At 47.0% G+C, this 25837-nt stretch overlaps 1 protein-coding gene across 2 annotated transcripts in view; it reads right to left on the bottom strand.

The window, feature by feature from the left end:
* Nucleotides 1-3752: 3752 nt before the first annotated feature.
* Nucleotides 3753-25837, bottom strand: part of WDR66 (WD repeat domain 66) — a 114038-nt gene continuing 91953 nt past the window's right edge. For both annotated transcript variants that reach the window (XM_025402109.1, XM_025402110.1), the window contains 3 exons: nucleotides 7842-8070; nucleotides 6053-6154; nucleotides 3753-4024 (listed from right to left, as the gene is read on the bottom strand). In XM_025402109.1, coding sequence (XP_025257894.1) covers nucleotides 3912-4024; nucleotides 6053-6154; nucleotides 7842-8070 — 444 coding nt within the window. In that variant the 3' untranslated portion in view covers nucleotides 3753-3911. The remainder of the gene's footprint in view (nucleotides 4025-6052; nucleotides 6155-7841; nucleotides 8071-25837) is intronic.

Below are 25837 nucleotides of genomic sequence, written 5' to 3'. Positions count from 1 at the left end.
GGCTTGAGCCACCGCGCCCAGCCGGGTTTCACATTTTTAAATGGCTGAAAGAAAAACAAAAGACGAATAATATTCCGTGATATGTGGAAATTATCATGAAATCCAAATGTCAATGTCCACAGGGAAATCGGGACTGGGAGGCAGCCACAGGCATTCTTTCTGTGTTAACCCTGGGGGCTTTTGCACTACAGTGGCAGGATTAGGAAGTCACCACCAAGGCCCTTTGGCCCCAAGAGCCTCAATATTTACTCCCTGGCCTTTGACAGGGGAGGTTTGCCCACCCTGATGAGGGCCCTGTGAGGACCTGCCATTGGTCTTCATTCCAAAGCTAAGTCAGCTATGAAAAGAGCACGGAGCTGCTGGGCACAGTGACTCATGCCTGTAATCTCAACACTTTGGGAGGCCAAGGTGGGTGGATCACCTGAGGTCAGGAGTTTGAGACCAGCCTCGCCAACATGGTGAAACCCCATCTCTACTAAAAATACAAAAAGTATCCAGGTGTGGTGGTGCAGGCCTGCAATCCCAGCCACTTGGGAGGGGCTGAGGCAGGAGAATCGCTTGAACTTGGGAGGTGGATGTTGCAATGAGCCACGATCATGCCACTGCACTGCAGCCTGGGTGACAGAACGACAAAAAAAAAAAAAAAAAAAAAGAAAAGAAAAGAGTACGGAGGCTTCAAGTTCATTGATTCCATCATTCCACAAATACCTGTTGAGAGCTCATCATCAAAACTAGGAGAGACCCCTATTTGAGCAAACGCTAACTCTTGCTCAAACTCTGGGTTTGGGAGAGGTTAATTCGTACCAAATGTCTTCCTGATTCTCAGGCACAGTTTCTGCTGTGATAATAATAGCTGCTGTCATATTTGGAGCTCTACCCTGTGCCAATAACGCTTTACTTGCACCATCTCTTCTCATCCGCACTACCACCGCAGGAGTTGCTCCAGGAGGAAACTGAGGTCTAGGAGCTTAGCCACACCCAAGGCGCACAGGTGGCTAGAAAGTTGCAGAAGCCGAACAGGAGCGTGGCAAGTCCATGGGCTCCCAGCGCAGACACTGTGCGGGCGAGGCCCTCACCTGCAGGTGGGACCGGGGGTCTGGAGCAGAGAGCTGGCACTGGGGAGGCTCTTGGCGGTTCCAGATTCAGAACTCACAAACCGCGATGTGAGAGTCAGCCGGCCACAGGCCCCACGTGAAACGCACAGGAATCTTTCTGCAAAGGAGCATCACAGTGTTTTTGTGTTCAGCATTTAGTCCCTAAGTGTGAAGCACAAGCGAGCTCCATGATGCTCTCTTCTTTGCTCTCCCTGTTGTCGCTGCCTTGCCACCCCTACTGCCGGGAGCCTGAGTTCTCTGCACTGCGCCCTCTTTCCTGCTGATGGAACCGGGCCGCTGGGGGCTCCCTTTTCTCATCTGTGCGGCCACCAGGCTGGGCCTGCCCTGATGGGAGGTGAAGAGGCCCTCCTGGAGCTGAAAAGGGCACTTGACTGCGCCCTGCCTTTGTCAAGGAAGTCAGGAGACAACAAAATGCAAGCACCTTCGCCACAGTGGTGGAATCATGCCTGTAATCCCAGCACTTTGGGAGGCTGAGGCAGGCGGATCACCTGAGGTCAGGATTTCGAGACCAGCTTGGCCAACATGGTGAAATCCCATCTCTACTAAAAATACAAAAATTAGCCGGGATGGTGGTGCATGCCTGTAATCCCAGCTGTATCCCGAGAGGCTGAGGCAGGAGAATCACTTGAATCCAGGAGATGGAGATTGCAGTGGAGCCGAGATTGCACCACTGCACTCCAGCCTGGGCGACAGAGCGAGACTCTGTCTCAAAAAAAAAAAAAAAAAGAAAAAGAAAAAGAAAAAAAATAGCCGGGTGTGGTGGCTGGTGGCACATGCCTGTAATCCCAACTACTCGGGAGGCTGAGGCACAAGAATCACTTGAGCCCAGGAGGCGGAGGTTGCAGTGAGCCAAGATCGCACCACTGCACTCCAGCCTGGGTGACAGAGTAAGACTCCATCTCAAAAACAAAAAACCAAAAAACCCACAAACACCTGCAGAAAGAGGTCCCCAGGTAAGAAGGGTCCCCCGGCCAGGCTGGGCTGGGTGTGGGGTGGGAATGCCGTTCATGCCAATCCTGCTGTCCATGGTGATCTTGGTCTCCTCAGTGAACACAACCCTAACCACAATCCATAACCAGGACCTCCACCTCCCCGCTCTCTGACTCCAAAGGAGATGCTGAGGCTGGATGGACAGAGAAAGAGAGCATCTGGCTGCGCTAGGCAGTGTCCCAGCTTAATGAACCCGCCAGAGTGGGTCCAACTAACCACAGGTCGGTTCTGCTCAAGACAATTCCAATACAAGCCATCAATCAGAACCAAATCAGAGGGCGCCAGACTCAATGAACGAAGCCCCTGGTTGGTGTGAGACAGTATCCAATTCTGAGTTATTTTTTGAAGAGAACAAGTCATTTCAGAGTTTCTTGTTCCCTCAAATGTCCCCAGGAACTTTTTAACTGGCTTGATACTAGATCTCCTAAGCCCTCAGCAGCTGCAAAATTGATTCATAAAGCTTGTTTTTCTTTTCATGTTTTTTAAAAAGAACAAAATGTAAATTAGGTTGCAAAGCCCTGGTGACATGATCTGACAAGCTGGCGCCAGCAGAACCTTGGCCCGTGCTGTCTGCCCCAAGGTCACAGTGACACAGCCTGGTTTGGGGTAGACAGTTCCCTTCCATGTTCCAAGGCGTTCCAAAGACCATGCCAGATTTCCAGCTGGACCCCATGTAGTGGAGGGGGCTTCGTGCATGAGTAAGGATGTGGTTGTTATTCTGTTTCTCTGCCACAGAATGTTCCTTCAGAGAAAGGCACTTTAAGTGGATCAGAAATGTTATCTCAGATGCTAGTTTCTCTGGGGAAGAAGCTGCTCTGGGGGGTGTGTTGGACGGAGTGTGTTGGAGAATGACATCTGGCACCTTTGCCTGAATGAGGCCTCAGAACGGATGACAACACTCTAAAGTCAGACCAACTCTCATCTGTTCGCACTACAATGCTATGTGATTTTCAAGGCCAAAATACTGCTATAAACTTAGTAACGTCCCCTAAATGTCCCAGAACTGGGGAACCGGCCCCTATTTTTGCCTACTACATGTTTTGCGGCCCAGCGGAGTGTGAGGCAGCCAAGCCACCACGCTGGTGAGTGTGGGTGCGAGGGAGGCCCTGGCCTCTGCTGGGCGGGGCTGCTCTGTGGTTTCTGGCCCAGGTGCAGTGTGAACGGGTTCGGGGGGGCTCAGAGGGGCTCCTGCATTCTCCTGGCAGCTGGCAGCAGGGTTAAGCATGGTCAGTGATGCTCTTTGTAACGGCCACACACCACCACTTGGGTGTGCTGCTGATAAGAAGCCACAATCTGGGACTCTCAGAAGCCCGGTGCACCCGGCACCCCAACCCCAGCCCCACAACAGGCAGAGGTGATCCACACTGGGCCACACTGGGCGGAGGGTCCAGGCGGCCCTGCAGGGAAAGGGGATGAGGCCATGGACCATCATTTCCCTGGACCATACGTGTCTCGAGGAAGGCCTGCTGCTGGCTGAGGACCTCTCTGCTCCCCAAGACCACGCCCCCCTCTGTATCTCGTGCAAACCCCATCCAGGCAGCATCGCCAGAGACCCAGAGATCCAGCCACCGTGTACATCCAGCTGCCAGGGTTTTTCTCGCCTCCGCCTACTTTTCTATTTCAGAAACAGTGGAATGTCCAACTTTGTGAATTCCATTGCTCACCAGAAATTTGCTTTAATGTCTAAATGTTCTAAAGATGAGAGTGGGGAGGGAAATGCATAAAAAGCAGTGCCTCATGGAAAACACACGCACGTGCATGCACACACACCCAAAGTCCTTTGTGATTTAAACATTCCTGGTAATTTCACTGACCATCCTGGCCAGAATCTTCTGAAATGGTTAAGCCAAGAATTTCAGTCGCGAATATTTCTGCAGTGATTTCGTCTGGAAGTTCTTCTTCAAGGCAAATTTCTGAGCCTAGCCAAAACAAGAACAGAACACCAAATGCCTTCACGATGATTATGTTTCTTTCTTTTTTGGGTGGGGGGAGGGTTTGAGACAGGGCCTTGCTGTGTTGCCCAGGCTGGAGAGCAGTGACACGATCATAGCTCACTGCAGCCTTGAACTCCTGGGGTCAAGTGATCCTCCCACCTCAGCCTCCCGAGTAGCTGGGACCACAGGCACACGCCACCATGCCCAGTTCATTAAAAAAATTTTTCCTAGAGATGGGGTCTCACTGTATTGCCCAGGCTGGTCTCAAACTGCTGGCTTCAAGTGATCCTCCCACCTCAGACTCCCAAAGCGCTGGGATCACAGCAACTGCACCCCGCCTCAATGATTATGTTTCTAACTCAGAAGGATTTTCCAAAAACACAAGGAAATGCTACTAAACAAAAACAAGAGGGGCTTTGTGCTGTGATTTGGCTTTGATTCCTTGAAAAACTCTGGGTGGAAATTGCTTAAAAATCTCTCCTTTACAGAACAGAACACTGTTAACCAAATCTCTGCAAACCTTACTGGAAAGCCTTAACCACATGGTATGATTGATTAAACACAGCAGAAATATGTAACAATCGGGAAAGGTACATCCTGAGATCCGAAGTACATAAAGGAATGGGGTAGGGAGAACTTGCAGGTTGGGAATGACCTGTTAGCTACTAGATTCTGGAATGAGTTCAGGGACTTTAATTTGACGTGGGGAATGGACAATAAAAGGAGAGGGAAAAGGGGAATGGGTGAGGGGTCTTTGTACCCTCCTCAGTCTTGGTAATGGTGGTGGGATCTGACCACCCCCGGGCTTGTCAGCAGAGTTGCTCCTGCACCAGCAAGCCTAGAAGAGCCGTTTAGATTGGTTCCTCCTGAGCTGAAGGTCACAGCCCTAACTTCAGGTCCAGTGCACGAAAAGAAGGTGAAAAATACTTAGGCTATAGCAGGAAGGGACATGATGATGATCTTTAAAAACTTGAAAGTTTTGGCAGCTTGCAGCTAGGCTTGTGCTGCCCAAGTTGATGCTCTCTCCTTCTCCAAATCTTTCTCTCTCTCTCTCTCTCTCTTTTTTAATTGAGACAAGCTGTCACTCTGTTGCCCAGGCTGGAGTATAGTGGCACGATCCTAACTCACCGCAGCCGTGAACACCTGGGCCCGTCATCCTCCCACTTAAGCCTCCTGAGTAGCTGGGACAAAAAGCACGCACCACTATGGCCAGCTAATTGTTTTGTTTTGCTTTAATTAATTAATTAATTAATTTAGAGACAGAGTTTTGCTCCTGTCACCCAGGCTAGAGTGCAGTGGTGTGGTCTCGGCTCACTGCAACCTCTACCTCCTGGATTCAAGTGATTCTCCTGCCTCAGCCTCCCAAGTAGCTGGGATTACAGGTGTGTGCCACCACACCTGGCTAATTTTTGTATTTTTAGAAGAGACGGGGTTTCACCATGTTCGTCAGGCTGGTCTCAAACTCCTGACCTCAAGTGATCCACCCTCCTCAGCCTCCCAAAGCGTTGGGATGACGGGTGTGAGCCACTACACCCAGCCTGTTTTATTTTTTATAGACATGGGATCTCGCTATGTTGCCCAGGCCGGTCTCAAATTCTGGACCTCAAGCGATTCTCCTGCCTTGGCCTCCCAAAGTGCTGGGATAACAGGCATGAGCCATGGTGCCTGGCCCCCAAGTCTCTCTTGACATACCTCTTCTTCTGAAACAGCTGTCAAACTGGATCCTCTACTGGTGGCCAATATTCACCCACCCAAGCTGGCAAGATGACAGGTCAGTGGAACAAAGGGAAAATAAGCCCAGAAGAAACAAAAGGACGGACAGAGTGCGGGAACAAAAGCCACCACTCACTGTTCTTTTCATAACTTATTCATGTGGGATTCCCAACAGACTTACTTTGTTATGTGCAGTCTTAGGGAGAGTGGCTTGCACCAATCAGGAGAAATAAATGTACTTAAGTCTACAACAAATTAGTGAACCACAGCTACATGCCCAGACAAAGCCAGCCAGGGTACCTTTGACAGAGGAGGTTGCAGGCTCAGATTTCCATCCTTCGGGATTCAGGCCAAGCAGTGAAGCAAAGCAATCCAACATCTCCTCCTCCGTCATGTGTTCACCTGTGTATCAAAGAGTAAGAAGGTGGTTGTTTAGCTCTTGAGGCTAAGCATACTGTCAGGGCTTAGGGTGATTATTCAGAGGTCTTAAAGAGAATTATCCCACTATTTTTTTTTCTTTTACTCAATTAAAAAAAAAAAGTTTAGGCTGGGTGTGATGGCTGATGCCTGTAATCCCAGCACTTGCAGAGGCCAAGGTGGGCGTATCACTTGAGGTCAGGAGTTTGAGACCAACCTGGCCAACATGGTGAAACCCCATCTCTACTAAAAATACAAAAATTAGCCGGGTGTGGTAGCGCATGCCTGTAATCCCAGCTACTTGGGAGGCTGAGACAGGAGAATTGCTTGAACCCTGGAGGCAGAGGTCACAGTGAGCTGAGCTGAGATCACACCACTGCAGTTCAGCCTGGGCGACAAAGCGAGACTCCGTCTCAAAAAAAAAAAAAAAAAAAAAAAAAAAACCCAACAAAAACAACAAGAACTTCTCTGGTGGAGATGAAGTCTTGCTACATTGGGCCAGGCTGGTCTCGAAGTCCTGGGCTCAAGTGATCTTCCTGCCTCAGCCTNAAAAAAAAAAAAAAAAAAAAAAAAAACCCAACAAAAACAACAAGAACTTCTCTGGTGGAGATGAAGTCTTGCTACATTGGGCCAGGCTGGTCTCGAAGTCCTGGGCTCAAGTGATCTTCCTGCCTCAGCCTCTGAAACTGCTGGGATTACAGGTGTGAGCCACTGTGCCCAGCCCCTTTTCTTTAGACACAGAAATGATCTAGAGTCCCATGATACTGTCACATATGCTTCCTAATGGTGTTAAACAGGGTCCTCCAGGCAGGGAACATACGTGGGGCGGGCGTAGAGAAACAGGGCAGCATGCTGCGGGGACCAGGCTCTGCTTCATTTCAAATTCCCTCTTTTCAGAACCACCCACTAGGACTAAGATGAAACTGTCATCCTGAGAGTTTACTTGACATCCTCATGTACAATAATGATAAACATAGTAGGTAAAAATTAAAAAGTTTACTTTGGTGTGGTTGCGTTTCACAAATGCAATCCAAATTATTTTTTTTTCTTTTCTTTTTTTTTTTTTTTGACAGTCTCCCTCTGTCACCCAGGCTGAACTGCAGTAGCACAATCTTGGCTCACTGCAACCTCCACCTCCCAGGTTCAAGCAATTCTCCTGCCTCAGCCTCCCCAATAGCTGGGATTACAGGCACATGCCACCATACCCGGCTAATTTTTGTATTTTTAGTAGAGACGGGGTTTCACCACATTGGCCAGACTGGTCTTGAACTTCTGACCTCAAGCGATCCGCCCTCCTCGGCCTCCCGAAGTGCTGGGATTATAGGCATTAGCCACTGCACCCGGCCCCAACACAAATCTTATGACAGCCCAGGGAGATGGATCAGCTGGCGTTTTTATTCCCATTTTACAAGTGAGGATGACAAGTCTTGCTGAGGCTCAGGTAGCTGCATCACAAATCACATTCTTCTGCTTTCTAGCTCCAGGTCCCTCCCATTACCTCGTACTTGCCAGGGATGCAGTTGGGTCAGCCAGACCCCTCATGGCTCCAATCCGGTCAAATCACCTCTTTCATGAAAGTTGGAGCTCTCACAAGGGCTGGCTCCCCAAACACAGTTCTCCACACTGGGAATGGCCCCAGCGTGTTACCAGACATCCTGATGTATGTGCTTACCTTTAGTAACGAGCAGTCTCAGGAAGTCCTCTCTTCGAATGGCCTTTTTCCCTTTGGAGTTGGTATAACCGAGCACCTCAAAACTTTTGTGGATGCCACTCATGGTGTTACCAAAAGGTGGCTTGTGGTTAAGGTACACTTTGAGGAAATCTGGCAAGTTGATCTTGTCGATTAGCTTTCCAGTGTCCACATATTCACCAAATTTGATTTCGTTAAATATATCATCAATCTAGGGGAAAGATGGTTAAAAAAAAAAAAAAAAAAACAAACCCATGATAAATAGAAAAGGCACTGGGATAGATTTCTAAAAATTGGAAAGTAGGGCTGGTGCAGTGGCTCATGCCTATAATCCTAGCACTTTGGGAGGCCGTGGCTGAAGGATCACTTGAGGCCAGGAGTTTGAGGCCAGCCTGGCCAACATGGTGAAACCCCATCTCTACTAAAAATACAAAAATTAGCTGGGTGTGGTGGATCATTTGTGGTCAGGAGATTGAGACCAGCCTGGCCAACATGGTGAAACCCCATCTCTACTAAAAATACAAAAATTAGCCTGGCACGGTACGAGAATCACTTGAACCCTGGAGATTGAGGTTACAGTGAGCCAAGAACATGCCACTGCACTCCAGCCAGGGCAACAGAGTGAGACTCTGTCTCGGGGGAAAAAAAAAAAAGAAGAATACTAATTTTCCATAAACTGCACAAAAATAGAGGAAAAAGGAATACTTTCTAATTCATTCCACAAGGCCAGTATCATCCTGAGACCAAAATCAGACAAAGATATCACAAGAAAAGGACACTACAGACCGAGATCTCTTATTATTTTAGATGTAAAAATCCTCCAGAAAATACAAGAAATTGAATCCAAGAGCATACAAAAGGATTGTGCACCATGATCAAGTGGGATTTATCCCAAGAATGCAAGGTTGGTTTAACATGTGAATCTCAATTAATATAATACAATATTATTAACAGAATAAAGGACAGAAACCACATGATCATCTAAACAGACACAGAACTAAAGCATTTAACAAAATCTAACAACTTTACATGATAAAAACACTCAACAAACTGGGAATAGAAGGAAGCTTCTTCGACCCAATAACGGCATGTGTGAAAAACCCACAGCTAACATCATACTTAATGATGAAGGAATAAATGCTTTCTCCTTCTAAGATCAGAAAAAAAGACAAGAATGTCTACTCTTACCACTTCCCCCGCCTCTTTTTTTTTTTTTTGTTGATACAGGGTCTCACTCTATCACCCAGGCTGGAGTGCAGTGAGGCAATCTCAGCTCACTGTAGCCTTGACCTCTCAGGCTCAGGCGATCCTCTCACCTCAGCCTCCAGAGTACCTGGGACTACAGGCATGCTTGACCATGCCTGGCTAATTTTTGTTTTTTTTGTTTTTTTAGAGATGGGGTTTCACCATGTTGCCCAGACTGGTCTCAAACTCCTGGGCTCAAGCAATCTGCCCACCTTGGTCTCTCAACGTGCTGGTATTACAGGCATAAGCCACCCGGCACCATTTCCATTCCACACTGTACTGGAGGTTCTAGCCAGGGAAACTAGGCAGGAAAAGAAGATAAAAGGCACCCAGAATTGAATGGGAGAAGCAAAACTATCTCTATTTGCAGATAACACAATCTTATAAAACAAACAAACAAACAAAACACTAAAGAAAACATAAGTAAATGGAAAGACGTTCCATATTCAGGGGTTGGAAGACTTAAATTTTTTTTCTTTAAGGGACAGAATCTTGCTCTGTCACCCAGGCTGCAGCACAGCTGCCTCCCAAAGTGTAGGGATGCAGGAGGGAGCCATCATACCTTTTTTTTTTTTTTTTTTTTTTTGAGAGATGGTGGCCAGGAGCAATGGCTCACACCTTTCCATCTCAGCACTTTGGGAGGCTGAGGCAGGATAATTGCTTGAACCTAGGAACTAGAGACCAGCCTGGGCAACCTGGTGAAACTCTGTCTCTACAAAAAATACGAAAATGAGCCGGGTGTTGTGGCGTGCGCCTTTGCATTCACGCATGTGCTGTAGCCTCGTGCCATCTCACTACCTCCTCACCCCATGTTCCCGCGACTGATTTTTCCATTTGCACTACCTCACTGCTCTATGTGGTTCATCACATGCACGTGGATCCCTAACACACATGCTTCCTTTTACTTTAAAGACGCCTTTAAAAGGAGATCATCTTAAACCCAGTCACTTGTTGCTCTCAAGTTGTCACCCGCAGGTTACAGATACTGGCTCAGGGCATTTCATTCCCTTTCAGACTTTAGTTGCTTCGATTTGTGCATCTGGATGAAGCAAAAAGAAAATGTGACAGCTTGTCACTGCAAGAACTTAAAAACACTCTCCAGGGGGCTGCACCAGGCCACCTCACCTTAGAGCGTGCACAGCCTCTCATCAGAGATAAGAGCTATGACTCCAGGCTCCTAAACACCTTTTTGATAAGGGCTTTCCTTTTGGCCACCAGCAGATGATTGGGTGATTGTGTTATTACCGCCAACTCCTAGAGAACCCAGGCCCATGAGATCTTTCAGATGTTCATTCTTTGCAGCTTTAAAAAATAATAATTTAAAAAAATTTCCCCTTGTTATTTGGAAAGTCATTCTTTGTGTATTTTCTAATTTTTCTCGAATGAGAAAAGGGTGCTGACATGCCTAGGTTTAAGTGGAAACGCGGGGCCAGTTAACACAGGACTCCTCACAGGACGCCTTATGTCACTGGCAAAACATGAGGAAGAGAGAAATGTAATAATTAAAGAAACAAACAAAACTGTTCCTCACTGCCATCAGCCTCTCCCTGTGCAGTATTTTTGTACCGTGAATGTAGCAGTCAGCTGAAATGCAAAAACCCCAATTATACCAGTGAAAGGGCTAGGAATTAGTAACTTATTTTAGCATTTACATTTTAAACTAAGACGTTTCTCAATAAACTGTAGGGTTTGGAATTTTACAAAGAAAGAATAAGAGCAATAGAGAAGTGGGAAATAATTTGCTTCCTCTCCCCACTGCTCCTGCCAAAGAGCAGGTATTCTACTTTGGTCTGTGGGAATGAACCAGGAAGTTAATCCATATTTGTACACATTACTTATCAATTGGTAACCAGTTTCTCCCTGTCCCACTTAAAAATGTGGAACAAAAATTCAGAGGACACCAGTTTGCAGCACTGCCAAGCTACCAACCTGTCTCAAGTACCCTTCACCCTCACATCTTGGTCTGGCCTCAAGTATCAAGGAAAAAATAAAAATCTCTTGTAATCCAACCATCCAATCACAATTTCTGTGAAAGATTTGGGGCACTTCCTTCCTATTTTTTCTATGCATATAAAATACACGCACATATTTTTAACAAAACTGGTATCATATGTATAATTTTACATCCTGCTTTTTTCTTTTAACCCTGTATCTAAGTAATCACCTAGTATTTTCAGAGATGCCACATATTCTCAATGCAACATTCCAGGTCAGTTGTGGTGGCTCATGCCTGTAATCCGAGCACTTTGGGAGGTCAGGGTGGGAGGATGGCTTGAGCTCAGGAGTTTGAGACCAGCCTGGGCAGCATGATGAGACCTCATCTCTACTAAAATCTAAAAAATTAAACAGGTGCGGTGGCAGTCCTAGCTACTGCGGGCTCATGCAGGAGGATGGCTTGAGCCAGAAAGCCAAGGCTGCAGTGAGCCCTGATTGTGCCACTGCACTCCAGCCTGGGCCACAGAGGGAGACCCTGTCTCAAAAAAAAGGCAACATTCCAGGAATGGCCTTTTGAGATAACATTATTGGTTACAGATACAAATTAACTATAATTGATATATAATTGATATTATAAAAGTGGCTGTAAATGGTAATACTGTTTCGTATACAGCATTTTACTGAGTTTATACTATGTACAATTGCCTTTTAAATCATGTATAATTTTATGTAGGAAGAAAACACTATCCAGTAGCAATTATTTGCATATTGTACTCTATAACTTTGACAGTATTGCTATATGCTAATACCACTATTTACCATGAGGCAGTCGAGGCGGGGGGCTAAAAGAGCAATCTTTGTTGATAGACCTAGGTTCAAACTCTGGCTCTGCCATTTTTTGTCTATATGACCTTGAGTGAGTTACTCACATTCCTTCTCAGTTTCCTCATCTTGAGAAAACAGGGAATACAGTAATACGTATGCACTGAGCTTTTTTGAAGCTTATTGAGACTATGTATGTAAAGTGCTTAACATAATGCCTAACACATAGCAAGCATTCAACAGACAGTAATTATTCTTGTGATTATTATACTTTTCTATGCACTTGCTAATTAGAATAGATATAATCATAACATAAGACAAATTATAATTTGGCTGGGTGGGGTGGCTCACACCTGTAATCCCAGCACTTTAGGAGGCTGGGGTGGGTAGATCGCTTTAGGAGTTTCAGACAGCCTGGGCAACATGGTGAAACCCTGTCTCTACAAAAAAGACAACAAATTAGCTTGGCATGGTGGCACATGTGCTTGTAGTCCCAGCTACTTGGGAGGCTGAGATGGGAGGATCACCTGAGCCCGAGAGGTGGAGGCTGCAGTGAGCCGTGATTGTGCCACTGCACTCCAGCCTGGGCAACAGGAGTGAGGAGTACGACCCTGTCTCAAAAAGAAAAAAATAATAATAATAAAATAAATAATATATATAAATTACTGATATATGATTTAACTCAGTTCAGAAACAGGAGACTAAGATGACAAAAGGAATTCATAAGGGCCTGAGTTACTCATACCCAGAGAGTTCCAAAGAGCTCAGCAAACATTCACAGCACAAGCCACTCAGCATGTGATTCACCTCTTACTCTCTCTTCCCGTATGACGGATCAAGAATCACTACTCAACAAGCACAGAGTTGGCAGCTTCGGCATCACTGACATTTCCTTCCTGAGCCGACTTCGCTAGTGTTCGTTGAAAAGGCAGGTTCTGCTACATGTCTGAACGAAGTTCATGCTTGGGAGAGGAACCTCGGAGCCGGAAATAGAACGCGGAGCTCGTTCTGAACACCCCCGTGTGAAGATGACTCGAGAGAAGCAGGAGTCCTGGCTGAGCGGCCCAGACACTCTGGTGGTTGTCAGTCAGCCTGGCCTTTGATAGGCATTCTCACGCCTGCTAAGGCGCGGCTTCATGCCATTCACCTGGAGCGCTTCAACAGTTCTGAGGCCCAGATCCTATTCCCTGAGAACCTGATTTTTTTTTTTTTTTTTTTTAGATGGGAGTCTCACTGTCGCCCAGGTTAGAGTGCAGTGGCGTGATCTCGGATCACTGCAACCTCCACCCCCTAAGTCCAACTAATTCTCCTGCTTCAGCCTCCCAAGTAACTGGGACTACAGGCACACGCCACCACACCTGGCTAATTTTTGTATTTTTAGTAGCAACAGGGTTGCTACTGTTGGCCAGGCTGGTCTCAAACTCCTAACTTCAAGTGATCTGCCTGCCTTGGCCTCCCAAAGTACTGGGATTACAGGAATGAGCCACCACAACTAGCTGAGAGCCTGATTTAATTGGTCTGGGGACCAAATTTCTGGAAGTTCCTCATTTGAATGATTTGAATGTGTAGCCAAGCTTGAGAAAAATGGCTGGAAGGCAAAGGCTGGCAAACATCATCAGGCATCACAATGATCAGGAGGTCTTGTTCCAACGGACTGCTGGTCCCACCTGCGGGGTTTCTCAGTCTGGGGTAGGGTCTGACCGTTTGCATTTCTTGTAAGTCTCTAGGTCACGTGACGCCAATCCTGTTGGTCTGGGGGCCTCACTTTGAGTACTGCTGCTCTTAGACCACAGGGGTTCATGGAGGTGATACTGGTGCCAAAATGAATCAGCCCCAGGCTTGGGACTTTCAGTAGAGAGTAATAATGGGTGGCAGCTGCGGTGCACGCTCTAATTCTTTGGGCTCACATCTGTTTTCCCCATTAAGCTGTAGCCAGAGCTTTCATCTCTATTTCCCCGGCAGCTTAGTTCAGAGCCTGGCACATTATGGAGGCTCAGAGAAATGTTTACTGAATGGATAGATAGATGGATGAACGAATGAATGATGAAGTAAATAACGTGGACACAAGTGAGGCCACAAAAAGAATTCTCTTGAAACTCACAAGAGGCTTAGAATAATCATTTAGTGCCCTAGTTAATTTCACTCGATTTACTAGTAGTTACTGAGCATTTGGTTTAGTGCAAAGCCAGTGAAATGCAAGTCACTCAATTATTACTAGAACAGTTCTGCATTCTGGTTTTTGATCTCAGTTGTTGGGGTCAGCAAATATTTATTCAGCGTCTATTGAGGTCTGGGCCATGAGAAGAGACGCTCAAGAGACAATATACACAAGGAAAGCGAACTAACAGGCTCCATGGCCGAGGTCCTCAGCCCTGGCTGCCTGGGGCTTTAAAAACTGTCCGTGCTTAGGCTCCACTCCTAGGTTCTGTTGCACAAGACTGGGCTCCAGGTGTAAAAATCAGGTGTAAAAATACTGATGTATTTTTTTAAGTGCCCTCAAGTGATTTTAAAAGATTGGCTATGGTGGCTGTAAAAGATTCTGTGCCAAGATGCAGGAGAACATCATCAAAGGCTGCAGGAGCTCTCAGCCAGGTGGGCCTGGGAAGGCTTCCTGGAAGAGGTGAGCCTACTGCAGAGCCACGAAGGGTTTGGCCAGGAGGAGGTCAGAGGAAGGCACTCTGTGCTGGGAAACAAGTGTGAGGAGGAGGGTGCAGAGGAGGTGCCCACCCCGAGCCCATGCATCCAATTCTAGACCACACTCTGGGTACCTGTACCCGAGGCTTCTCTCTCCCACATAACCTAAGCCCACTTCTGGGGCCCATGGGGATCTCACCCTCCTGAGGGCAACCTGTGCCCCTGGTATTGCTCACCCATAGGTCTGAAGGGTGACCCGGGGCTGCTGTTTGGAGGGTATAGAGAAAGGTCCACCTCCTGAATGCCATGCACACAGTGGCCAGCGATGAAGCCAGGGCTGGGAGGACACGTGGGGCAGGCCCAGCCTGGCCCTGCATGCTGCCCGTTCGGGTATGAACTTTGAATCAGCTCATGTTGAAGGTTGAACTGTCAAGGGGGGATATTTATTTAGCAGCTTGTTGCTTGATTGGTAACTTTTAAACATTTAGACATACAGCATCTGGGCCTCTGTTGCCCCGACTGCTCCAGGCCCCAAGACATGAGGGTGGCCTCTTGGTGGTGGGCTGGAGTCCCCTCACCCGAGAGCATCTTATTTCTGCCTCTGTCATTGATGACGCATGTCTTTGGGTCTGTGATCCCTAATGTCAGCCTCAGGAAGCCATTGATGTCCTTAGAATTATGTTCTATAATTAAGTTTTATAACCTCCCTATTAAGCGGAGAGGAATATGATACATTTGAACTGGGGCCATTCCTTGTTTTTATATGCAGGCTCCTGGTGGGGGCAGGTTTGTTTCTTTAATGGTTTCACGGACCAGTATAGGGCTGGGAGCACTCACCCTCTTCCCCACACCCTCCTCCCAACACACAATACCCTCTAGAAGATCCTCAACTGATGGGGCACAGTGTCTTGTCCCCGCTCATCATCCTTACTCACACCCTGTCCTGGTCACCCCCTGCATCTCCTTGCTAACCCGGGGCAGGGAGTAGTGGGCTGAGGAGGGGGCATCAGGGCTGGGCAGCGTCACTGCATGGCCACATCTGGAGACCCCTGTGAGCCCCCTCTGCGATTCATGCAACACTGTGACCCCAACTGCTCCATACCTCCCTCCAGGAACTAGATCTGGATGGCAACTGCCTCTTTTTCCAGGAGTGGGGCACGCACGCAGTCCTGCCCTCTGGATGCAGTCTCAGGTCACAGCAGTCAAGGCCTGGCCTGGTGCTCTTGCCCACTGTCTTCTACTCCATGTGAACACCACCCATCCACAGGGCCCTTAGAGCGACTGTCACCCTGCCCCGCATCAGAGCCCAGGCCTCAAACACCCCCAGGGACTCTTCCCTTCCCAGTTAATGTTTTTAAAGGTCTGAAAGAGACAGTCCTAGCTGAATGACAAGTCTTGCACCTTGTACCAAACCCACAATCAAGGATTTGCTAGTTCTGTGTCCACAGCTTTCCAAAATCCTGATCCTGCCTCATGCACCCTAAAGCCCCAGATGGATCCTAGCTCAAGTGAAGAAGTGATGTGGGCCAGGCACTGTGGCTCACACCTGGGATCCCAGCACTTTGGGAGGCCAAGGCAGGTGGATCATTTGAAGTCAGGAGTTCAAGACCATCTTGGGCCTGTAATCCCAGCACTTTGGGAGGCCGAGACGGGTGGATCACGAGGTCAGGAGATCGAGACCATCCTGGCTAACACGGTGAAACACCGTCTCTACTAAAAATACAAAAAACTAGCCGGGCGAGGTGGCAGGCGCCTGTAGTCCCAGCTACTAGGGAGGCTGAGGCAGGAGAATGGCGTGAACCCGGGAGGCAGAGCTTGCAGTGAGCTGAGATCCGGCTACTGCACTCCAGCCTGGGCGACAGAGCGAGACTCCGTCTCAAAAAAAAAAAAAAAAAAAAAAAAAAAACCATCTTGGCCAACATGGTGAAACCCCATCTCCACTAAAAATACAAAAATTAGCCAGGCATGGGGGCGGGCACCTATAGTCCCAGGTACTCAGGAGGCTGAGACAGGAGAATTGCTTGAATCCAGGAGGTGAAGGGTGCAGTGAGGCGAGATCATGCCATTGCCCAGCAGCCTGGGCAACACAGAAATACTCTGTCTCAAAAAAAAAAAAAAAAAAAAATTGTAGAGACAGGGTCTCACTATGTTGCTCAGGCTCGTCTTGAACTCCCAAGGACAAGCAATCCTCCCACTTTGGCCTCCCAAAGTGCTGGGAATACAGGTGAAGAGCCACAGCACCAGGCCAATCTCACTTCTTAATGGCTACTTAGTGTAGGTATGCCTTATTTTATCAGTCTCATCTCCTATCAATGGATATCAGTGTTGTTTTGGTTTTCAACACAATAGACTATGTGGCAACAATTGTCCCTTCAGGTCAGGTACGGGTGTGGAGGGCCTGTGGTCCCAGCAACTAGGAAGGCTAACGCAGGAGGCTTGCCTAAGCCCAGGAGTTTGAGACCAGCTTGGGCAACGTAGTGAGACTCCATCTCAATATTTATATATATTATATATTTAAAATTATCCCTTCCATACATACATCATTATAAACTTGGGTGAGTTTTTCTGTAGGATACACTCCCTTTTTTTTTTTGAGACGGAGTCTTGCTCTGTCACCCAGACTGAAGAGTATGGTGGCACCATTTCAGCTCACTGCAACCTCCGCCTCCTGGGTTCACACAATTCTCCTGCCTCAGCCTCTGGAGTTGCTGGGATTACAGGCTCGCGCCACCACGCCCAGCTAATTTTTGTATTTTTAGTAGAGATGGGGTTTGGCCATGTTGGCCAGGCTGGTCTCAAACTCCTGACGTCAGGTGATCCTCCCACCTCGGTCTCCCAAAGTGCTGGGATTACAGGCTTGAGTCTCCACACCCAGCCAGAATACACTCTTAAAAGTACATTTGTTGAGCCAAAAGATACATACATTTTTAAAGTTAAGCAAAAAATAAATAGCAAATAAAATAAAAAGTTAAGTGACTGTCTAATTCCTTTCTAAATGCTCCTAAGCTATGCCAAAGCTCCTTAATATATCAAACACATTAGGGTTACTGAGAATTACGCTGAGATCAAATAATAATGTCAGGGGTTCTGTCGTCCTCACCGACTCTGCTGTCGAATACGACCAATGAGCATTATTGATTCTTTCACTCATTCCATCAACATTTGCCAAGCATCTACCATGCAGGCACTTGCTGGGCACATACGTCTCTAGAGGATTAGCCTTAAGTTTACAGAACTAGGTGTTTGCACCAATGTTTATTCCGTGCCCAAACCTGTCAAGATTATACAACACTCTGCAAGCTAAAGAGAAGTGAAGTTGCAAGTAAGCAGGAAACGAATGATATGCTGGGCCCTATTCCAACGTGACAGTCCAACATCCTGGAAGAAAAGACACATGTATAAAGATAGAGGGTGGAACTGCCTTGCACGTGAACTCATCCGTAGAAACGATGACACCTAAGCTATGGTTCCTTTGATAACATTATACATGCTGCAGATCTTTCATTTAAAAATGATTTCTAGGCTGGGCACGGCGGCTCACACCTTGTAATCCCAGCACTTTGGGAGGCTGAGGCAGGCAGATCAAGAGGTCAGGAGATCGAGACCATCCTGGCTAACACGGTGAAACCCCGTTTCTACTGAAAAATACAAAAAATTAGATGGGCATGTGGCATGCACTTGTAGTCTCAGCTACTCGAGAGGCTGAGGCAGGAGAATCGCTTGAACCCGGGAGGCAGAGGTTGCAGTGAGTGCAGTGAGCTGAGATTGAGCCACTGCACTTCAACCTGGGTGACAGACTTGGTCTCAAAAAAAAAAAAAAAAAAAACTAAATAAAATAAAATAAATAAATACATAATGATTTCTAGGAGTAGCCCACCCTGACCACTTCAGCTGTGTTTTGCTCCCAAGCACAGCTTTCTGTGAAAGAAGGGAATGGCCAGGAATTCTTTGGGGAGGGTTGTATTCTTGTATCATTTGGCTTCAGTGTACTACACTGACTAGCTTCAAATCCCCAAGACAGTTGTAATGACGTAAGCAAAATATCAACAATGTATAGTCTTTGGGGTGCTGGTTTAAACCCTGCATCTGGGTGTTTTCTGTAACCAAGTATGAACACACTCCAATAGCGAGGCGTAAACTCCATGCAACTTTCTGAAGGAGGGGGAGCGGCTACATCTCAACAGGAAATGTTTCATTAACCACCGTAAAGCCTGGGTTAGTTTCAAAGCCCTGAAAAGATTTTTTTTAATCACCATAAATCTGACTTGAAAACAAAAGATCAGCAACTTCTCCCGGTGCACCTTCAGATATAAACTAACTCATCAGCCAATCAAGTCTGCACACTGATGTGGGGCACATCTGGGGCCTTCAGAAAACATCTCCAAAGAGGAAACTTTTTTTTTTTTTAAGTAGACTAAAAACCCTGGAGTCCAAGGGTGAGTGGGGCCCTCACTGAGTGCGGCACCGAAACTCTCCTTTTGGGAAGTGGTGGCGTCAGGCAGGAGAACGTATACAACATCCAATGCAAACCTTACAACCGCCGTTTTTATTTCTGTCTTTAAGTAATTGTCAATGTTTGTTACTTTATAACATTTGTTACCAACTAACATTTTTTTCCGGATACCTTTTCTTCATCAGCAAGATTTTGATAAGTTGTTTAAGCTTTATTATTTTTTGCCAATGATAGAATAAATGAGTACATCTTTAATAATGAGACTTCCTTACCTTTTTTTTTTTTTTTTTTTTTTTTGAGACGGAGTCTCGCTCTGTCACCCAGGCTGGAGTGCAGTGGCCGGATCTCAGCTCACTGCAAGCTCCGCCTCCCGGGTTTATGCCATTCTCCTGCCTCAGCCTCCCAAGTAGCTGGGGCTACAGGCGTCCGCCACCTCTCGCCCGGCTAGTTTTTTGTATTTTTTAGTAGAGACGGGGTTTCACCGTGTTAGCCAGGATGGTCTCGATCTCCTGACATTGTGATCTGCCTGTCTCGGCCTCCCAAAGTGCTGGGATTACAGGCTTGAGCCACCGCGCCTGGCCTTTTTTTTTTTTTTTGGAGAGCTATGGTGCCCAGGCTGGAGGACAGTCGCTATTCACAGGCATGATCATAGCATGCTGCAGCCTCCAGCTCCTGGGATCAAGCAATCCTCCTGCCTCAGCCTCCACGGTAGCTGCGACTCCAGTTGCCCACCACCATCCCCGACTAATTTTCTTTTTTTTCTTTTTGAGACAGGGCCTCACTCTGCTGTCCTGTCTGGAGTGCATGGCACAATCACGGCTCACTACAGCCTTGACCTCCTGTGCTCAAGTGATCCTTCGATCCTTCCCACCTCAGTCCTCCAAGTAGCTGGGACTACAGGTGCACGCCACCACACCCAGCTAATTGTTTATTAGCAGAGACGGGTCTCCTTATGTTGCCCAGGCTGGTCTTGAACTCCTAGGCTCAAGCGATCCTTCTGCCTTGGCCTCCCAAAATGCTGGGATTGTGAGCCACCATGCCTGGCCCACTTTTTTTAGGTTTTTAAGAGACAGAGGTCTTGCTATGTTGCCTAGGCTGGTCTGGAACTCTTGGCCTCAAGTGATCCTCCTGCCTCAGCCTCTCAAGCAGCTGGGACTCCAGGCATATGCAGGACTTCCTGATTTCTACAGGAAGCAGAGACAAGTGGGTTGCTGTCTGCCTACCCCCTTTCTCAAGCACTTTGTGCGACAGGTGGGCACTGGTCGCCAGGGCTAAACACCTCACCAACAAAGCAGGACAGCCCAAGGATTAAAATCAAGAATCCTGGCGGGGCACAGTGGCTCACACCTATAATCCCAGCACTTTGGGAGGCCAGGGCGGGTGGATCACCTGAAGTCGAGAGTTCAAGACCAGCCTGACCAACATGGAGAAACCCCATCTCTACTGAAAATACAAAATTAGCCAGGTGTGATGGCGTGTGCCTGTCATCCTAGCTACTCAGGAGGCTGAGGCAGGAGAATTGCTTGAACCTGAGAGGCGGAGGTGTGGTGAGCTGAGATGGCACCATTGCACTCCAGCCTGGGCAACAAGAGTGAAACTCCGTCTTAAAAAAGAAAAAAAAAAAAATCAAGAATCCTGAATGATGTGGTGATGTGCGCCTATAGTATGTGCTACTAGAGAGGCTGGGGCAGAGGAATCACTTGAGCCCAGGAAGTTGAGGCTGCAGGGAGCTGTGATCGCACCACTGCACTCCAGCCTGGGCAACAGAGTGAGACCCTGCCTCTAAAAAAAAAAATCCCGAACAAGCGAGAAGACTGCCATCAATCTGATGACATTTGGACATTTATGTAAAGTATCTTTACCAGAAAATCAAGAAAATATAAACTTTTAGATTTTGGAAAGCGTCTTGTGCACAAAGCAGCACGAGGTCAGAGAAACATTCCCATAAAGGGCTTCTGGAATCATGGATCCAGAGACGGGGATGCCATGACAAAGACAAAAACATGGGATGACATTTTAAAACACTTAACATGTGCCATGTACTGTACGAAATGGATACTCAGTTAATCTTCACAGTAATTCTGGAGGTGGGTACTACTATTATGTTTATTTTGTAGATGAGGAAACTGAAGCATGGAGAGGTTCCGAAACTCAACCAAATCATAACTGGCACATGGCCACAGTCAGGATTCAAACCCAGAGCTGCCTGACCTGGGAGCCTCCACAGGGTGGCCTCCATGGTTATCACTGACCTGCAGGCATCAGAGAGCCACCAGAATACTCCTCACCCACAGGAACAGCCAGAGGCATGGCCCACGATGGCATTTTGGTGAATTTCATAGAAGTGTGAACCTCAGGCGCCCGCAGGCCTTGTGAGGGAGGCCCTCTCCCTGGCTGAGGAAGGGGCGACTGGGTTTGAAAGGCCTCCTTGTGAGGTGAGGGTGCCTGGAACTTGCTTCAGAATAACCCATGGGGCGGGAGCAGGTCAGTGGGTCTGAACCAAACAGGAGCTGAGAACTGCTGAAGCTGAAGTTGACTGATGGGTATGCAGGAGCGGGGGGTGTGTGTGTGTGTGTGTGTGTGTGTGTGTGTGTGAGAGAGACAGGGTTTCACTCTGTTGCCCAGGCTGGAGCGCAGTGGCATGATCACAGCTCACTGCATCCTTGACCTCACAGGCCCAAGCAATCCTCCCACCTCAGTCTCCCGAGTAGCTGGGACCATAGGCACACGCCACTACATGTGGTTAATTTTTTTAAATATTTTTTTGTAGAGACAGGGTCTCCCTATATTGCCTAGGTTGGTCTCGAACTCCTGGGCTTACTAAAGCAATCCTCCTGCCTCAGTCTCCCAAAGGGCTAGGATGACAGGTGTGAGCCACCATGACTGGCCAAGAGTTCATTTTATTCTTTTCTGTGTTTTTGTGTTTGCTTGGAATTTTACAAATGAAAATTTAAAATAAGAAAATGAGGGGTGATCCCATCAGCCTCTTAAGAGGAACACACTGATTTAACAGGAAATACTGAGGGAAGAGCACCCCACAGAGTAAGCACCTCTGTGTGCTGGGCACCGCACAGACCCTCACTTGTTAGTCCTCACAACACCCCTATGAGAGAGCAGCCCGCTCCAGTCTCATCTACAGAGAGGACTCTGGCATTCAGACCACTGCTGGGATGGCTCGCCAAGGAGGCTGGGCACTGCAGCCAGGCCGGCTGGTTTTCACCAACATGTGCTTCTTCCCTTTCTTCATCTTGAAGTACCAGGTGTTAGGCCAACCAATCAGCCAGAGGAGGTGGGTATTTGGTTAAATGCTGGGCTAAAAACAGAAGAAGCAGAACCACAGAGCCATGCAGATGAAGTGCAGTGGCCGTGGGAACAGGGAGACATCTGAGGCAACATTTCCAATGTAAAATGAGAAGGAAAGGAGGTCCGGGAGTGGTGGCTTACGCCTAGAATCCCACACTATGGGAGGCTAAGGAGGGTGGATGGCTTGAGCTCAGGAGTTTGAGACCAGCCTGGCCAACATGGAGAAACCCAATCTCTACCAAAATTTAAAAATTAGCCGAGCATGGTGGCACATTCCTGTAGTCTCAGCTACTTGGAGGGCTGAGGCTGGAGGACCAGGTGACACAGTGAGACCCTGTGTCCAAAAAAAAAAGAAGGAAGTGAGAATGAAGAGGGGCCCGCTTTTTGCCCTGCTCAGAATTCCGTGGAAGCCATGCCACCTGCCCAGAGTGGTCCTGGGTGCGACTGTTGCACTCATTTTGTAGATGAGGAAGCTGAAGCATGAAGAGGCTGAGACACCTGCCCATGTCTTAGCTGTCACTTGGTCATAGTCCTCATGGTTAAAGGAGACTGAGCCCACTCCACACTCCAGGAACAGAGTGCCCAGGCCTGGCCAACCTGAGTGGCACATGCTCCGATGGCAGTGATGACAGTAACAATGTCTGCAGCTCTGGGAAGGAGACAGGCTCCTGCCTGTGGCGTTGAACCCCACTGAATGTGGGCTGGGGGCTGGACCCAGAGGAAGACAGCACAGCAGAAAGCCAGGCTTAAAGAGAGAGACCCTTCCCAGCGACATGGATGAGGGCCTGGCTTAGGTTACACTGCACATCACCACTCCCTCTGGACCTGGAATTCTGTGAACCAGAAAATGGGTTGACTTAGGTTTCTGTAACTTGTAACCAAAGAACAAGGCTGAGGCTGGGCATGGTGGCTCACGCCTGTATCCCAGCACTTTGAGAGGCTGAGGCAGGTGGATCACTTGAGGTCAGGAGTTCGAGACCAGCCTGGCCAACATGGTGAAATCCTGTCTCTACTAAAAAATACAAAAATTAGCCAGGCGTGGTGGTGCATGCTTGTAATCCCAGCTACTCAGGAGGCTGAGGCAGGAGAATTGCTTGAACCTGGGAGGCTGAGGTTGCAGTAAACTGAGATCACACCACTGCACTCCAGCCTAGGTGACAGACCAAGATGCTGCCTCAGAAAAAAAAAAAAGAGAGAGAGAAAAAGAAGAAAGCTGACTAATGATCCTGCTCAGTGTGTTAAGCCCCTATCTTCAAATGTGGGCAGCTCCGCAGTGAGCACCCTCAGGAGATGTACAGACTCCGAGGCCTGTGCTTGGAGATTCCAATTGGCTGAACCTGGGCAGGGCCCAGGAGCTGAACGTTCAGTAAATGCTCCGATGCAGCTTCCCACTTTGGGAAGCCACGTTCTAGGGAATACTCTTTGGAAAATGCCACTGTCAGGAACACTTTTATGTGGGCTGTACGAACTTTCTCAGAGTTGCTTATGTTTCTAGCAATGTGCTATTACAAAAGGCACATCAGCCAAAGACCTTTAGAGGAGCTAACAACAGTACCTGGTGATTTTACCATCCTCATTCATTCAAGACTCAGCAGGGGTTAAGGGGCTCTGATAACTAATTTCTCCAGAAATGAGTTTTGTGTACCTGGAGCATACAAAACAGGTGATTCTAAGTAGGCCACCGAAGCCGAGAGAAGGGACTGGGACCACAGCTTATATTGCTCAAGTGTTCTCAGCCAACATGAACATCGAGGCTTAGCTGGGTTTCAGGACTTGTGGATTCCTGAAGATGGGCACGTAAAATGCTACATTTATGGAAAGTAGGTTAGCAGTAGGTGCAATTTCATATTCTCTGACCCAGTAATTCTACTTCTTGCACTATGACCCAGGAAAATAATTAGAGAAGTGTGCAAAAACCATGCACAGCTGTGTCTCTGACACCAACTACTTCGACAGCTTACATGCCTGTCAGCTGGGGAATGGTCCAATTAAGTTTGCAGCCTTTAAAAGCATGTTGCCAAGGGATTTTTACCACCTTGCTCACAAAACAAGTTACTGAGAATGTTGATACATATCTATATGCACACACATCCTCTGTATAATGTTGATATATATAGGTATATACATATATATACACCATATAATCTCAATTCCTTGTTAAAAAATACAGATATATCTATGTCCATATATAAAATGATAGGATATCTACCAAAATAATAACAGTGATGATCTCTGAGTAATTTATATTTTCTTCTTTATAATTCTATTTTCTAAATTAGAAATAGTTAAAAAATTAAAATATATCCTTTAAAAAGCAAGTTTTTGGACATTTTTTAATATAATGGAAAAAGCTTATGATATAAAATTAAGGGAAAATACAGGATACAAACACATATTCAGTGTGGTATCAATTAGTTTTTTGTTTGTTTGTTTGTTTTTTATTTTTTGAGAAAGAGTATTGCTCTGTTGCCGAGGCTAGAGTGCTATGGTGCGGTCAGCTCACTGCAACCTCCGCCTCTTGGGTTCAAGTGATTATCTTGCCTCAGCCCCCCAAGTGCTAGGACTACAGGTGTGTGCCACCATGCCCAGCTAAGTTTCATATTTTTTAGTAGAGACAGGGCTTCACCATGTTAGTTTTTTGCACCAAGCCCAGTTAGTTTTTTAAAACTATATACATCTGGCTGCGTATGTTGGCTCACGCCTGTAATCCCAGCACTTTGGGAGGCCAAGGCAGGCGGATCACGAGGTCAGGAGATTAAGACCATCCTGGCTAACACGGTGAAACCCTGTCTCTACTAAAAATACAAAAAAATTAGCCCGGTGTGGCGGTGGGCGCCTGTATTCCCAGCTGCTGGGGAGGTTAAGGCAGGAGAATGGTGTGAACCCAGGAGGCGGAGCTTGCAGTGAGCCGAGATCGTGCCACTGCACTCCAGCCTGGGCAACAGAGCGAGACTCCATCTCAAAACAAAACAAAACAAACAAACAAAAAAAACTATATACATCTATATAGTCACACTGCACTTAACAACGTTTCAATGACAGATCACATATAGGATGGTGGTTCCATAAGGTCATAATACTATATTTTTACTGTACCTTTTCTTTGTTTACATAGGCTTAGATACACAAATACATACCACTGTGTTACAGCTGCCTACAGTATTCAGTACAGTCGCATGCTGTTCAGGTCTGGAGCCTGGGAGCCACAGGCTCTACCATACCGCTCAGGCGTGTAGTAGGCTCTGCCATCTGTGTTTGTGTAAGGACATTCTATGATGTTCACACAATAACAATGTCGCTTAACGACACAGTTCTTAGAACATCTCCCAACATTAAGTGATGCATGATTGTATATATGATTATATAAATATATATACAAAACACCCAGGAAAATCTTAATAACTGTTCCATTTGCAGAGTGGAATTGTAAGTCAGTATTTTCTTCATTCCACTTGCATATCCTTCCCAAACTTTATATAATGGGAATGCATTATATTTCTTTTTTTTTTTTTTTTTTTTTTTTTTTTTTTTTTTTTTTTTTTTTTTTTTTTTTTTTTTTTTTTTTTGAGACGGAGTCTCGCTCTGT

This window comes from Theropithecus gelada, chromosome 11 (genome assembly GCF_003255815.1).
Source record: "Theropithecus gelada isolate Dixy chromosome 11, Tgel_1.0, whole genome shotgun sequence".
Lineage (NCBI taxonomy): Eukaryota > Metazoa > Chordata > Mammalia > Primates > Cercopithecidae > Theropithecus > Theropithecus gelada.
Note: the sequence above shows the minus strand (reverse complement) of the source record. Positions and strands in the feature narration are given on the sequence as shown.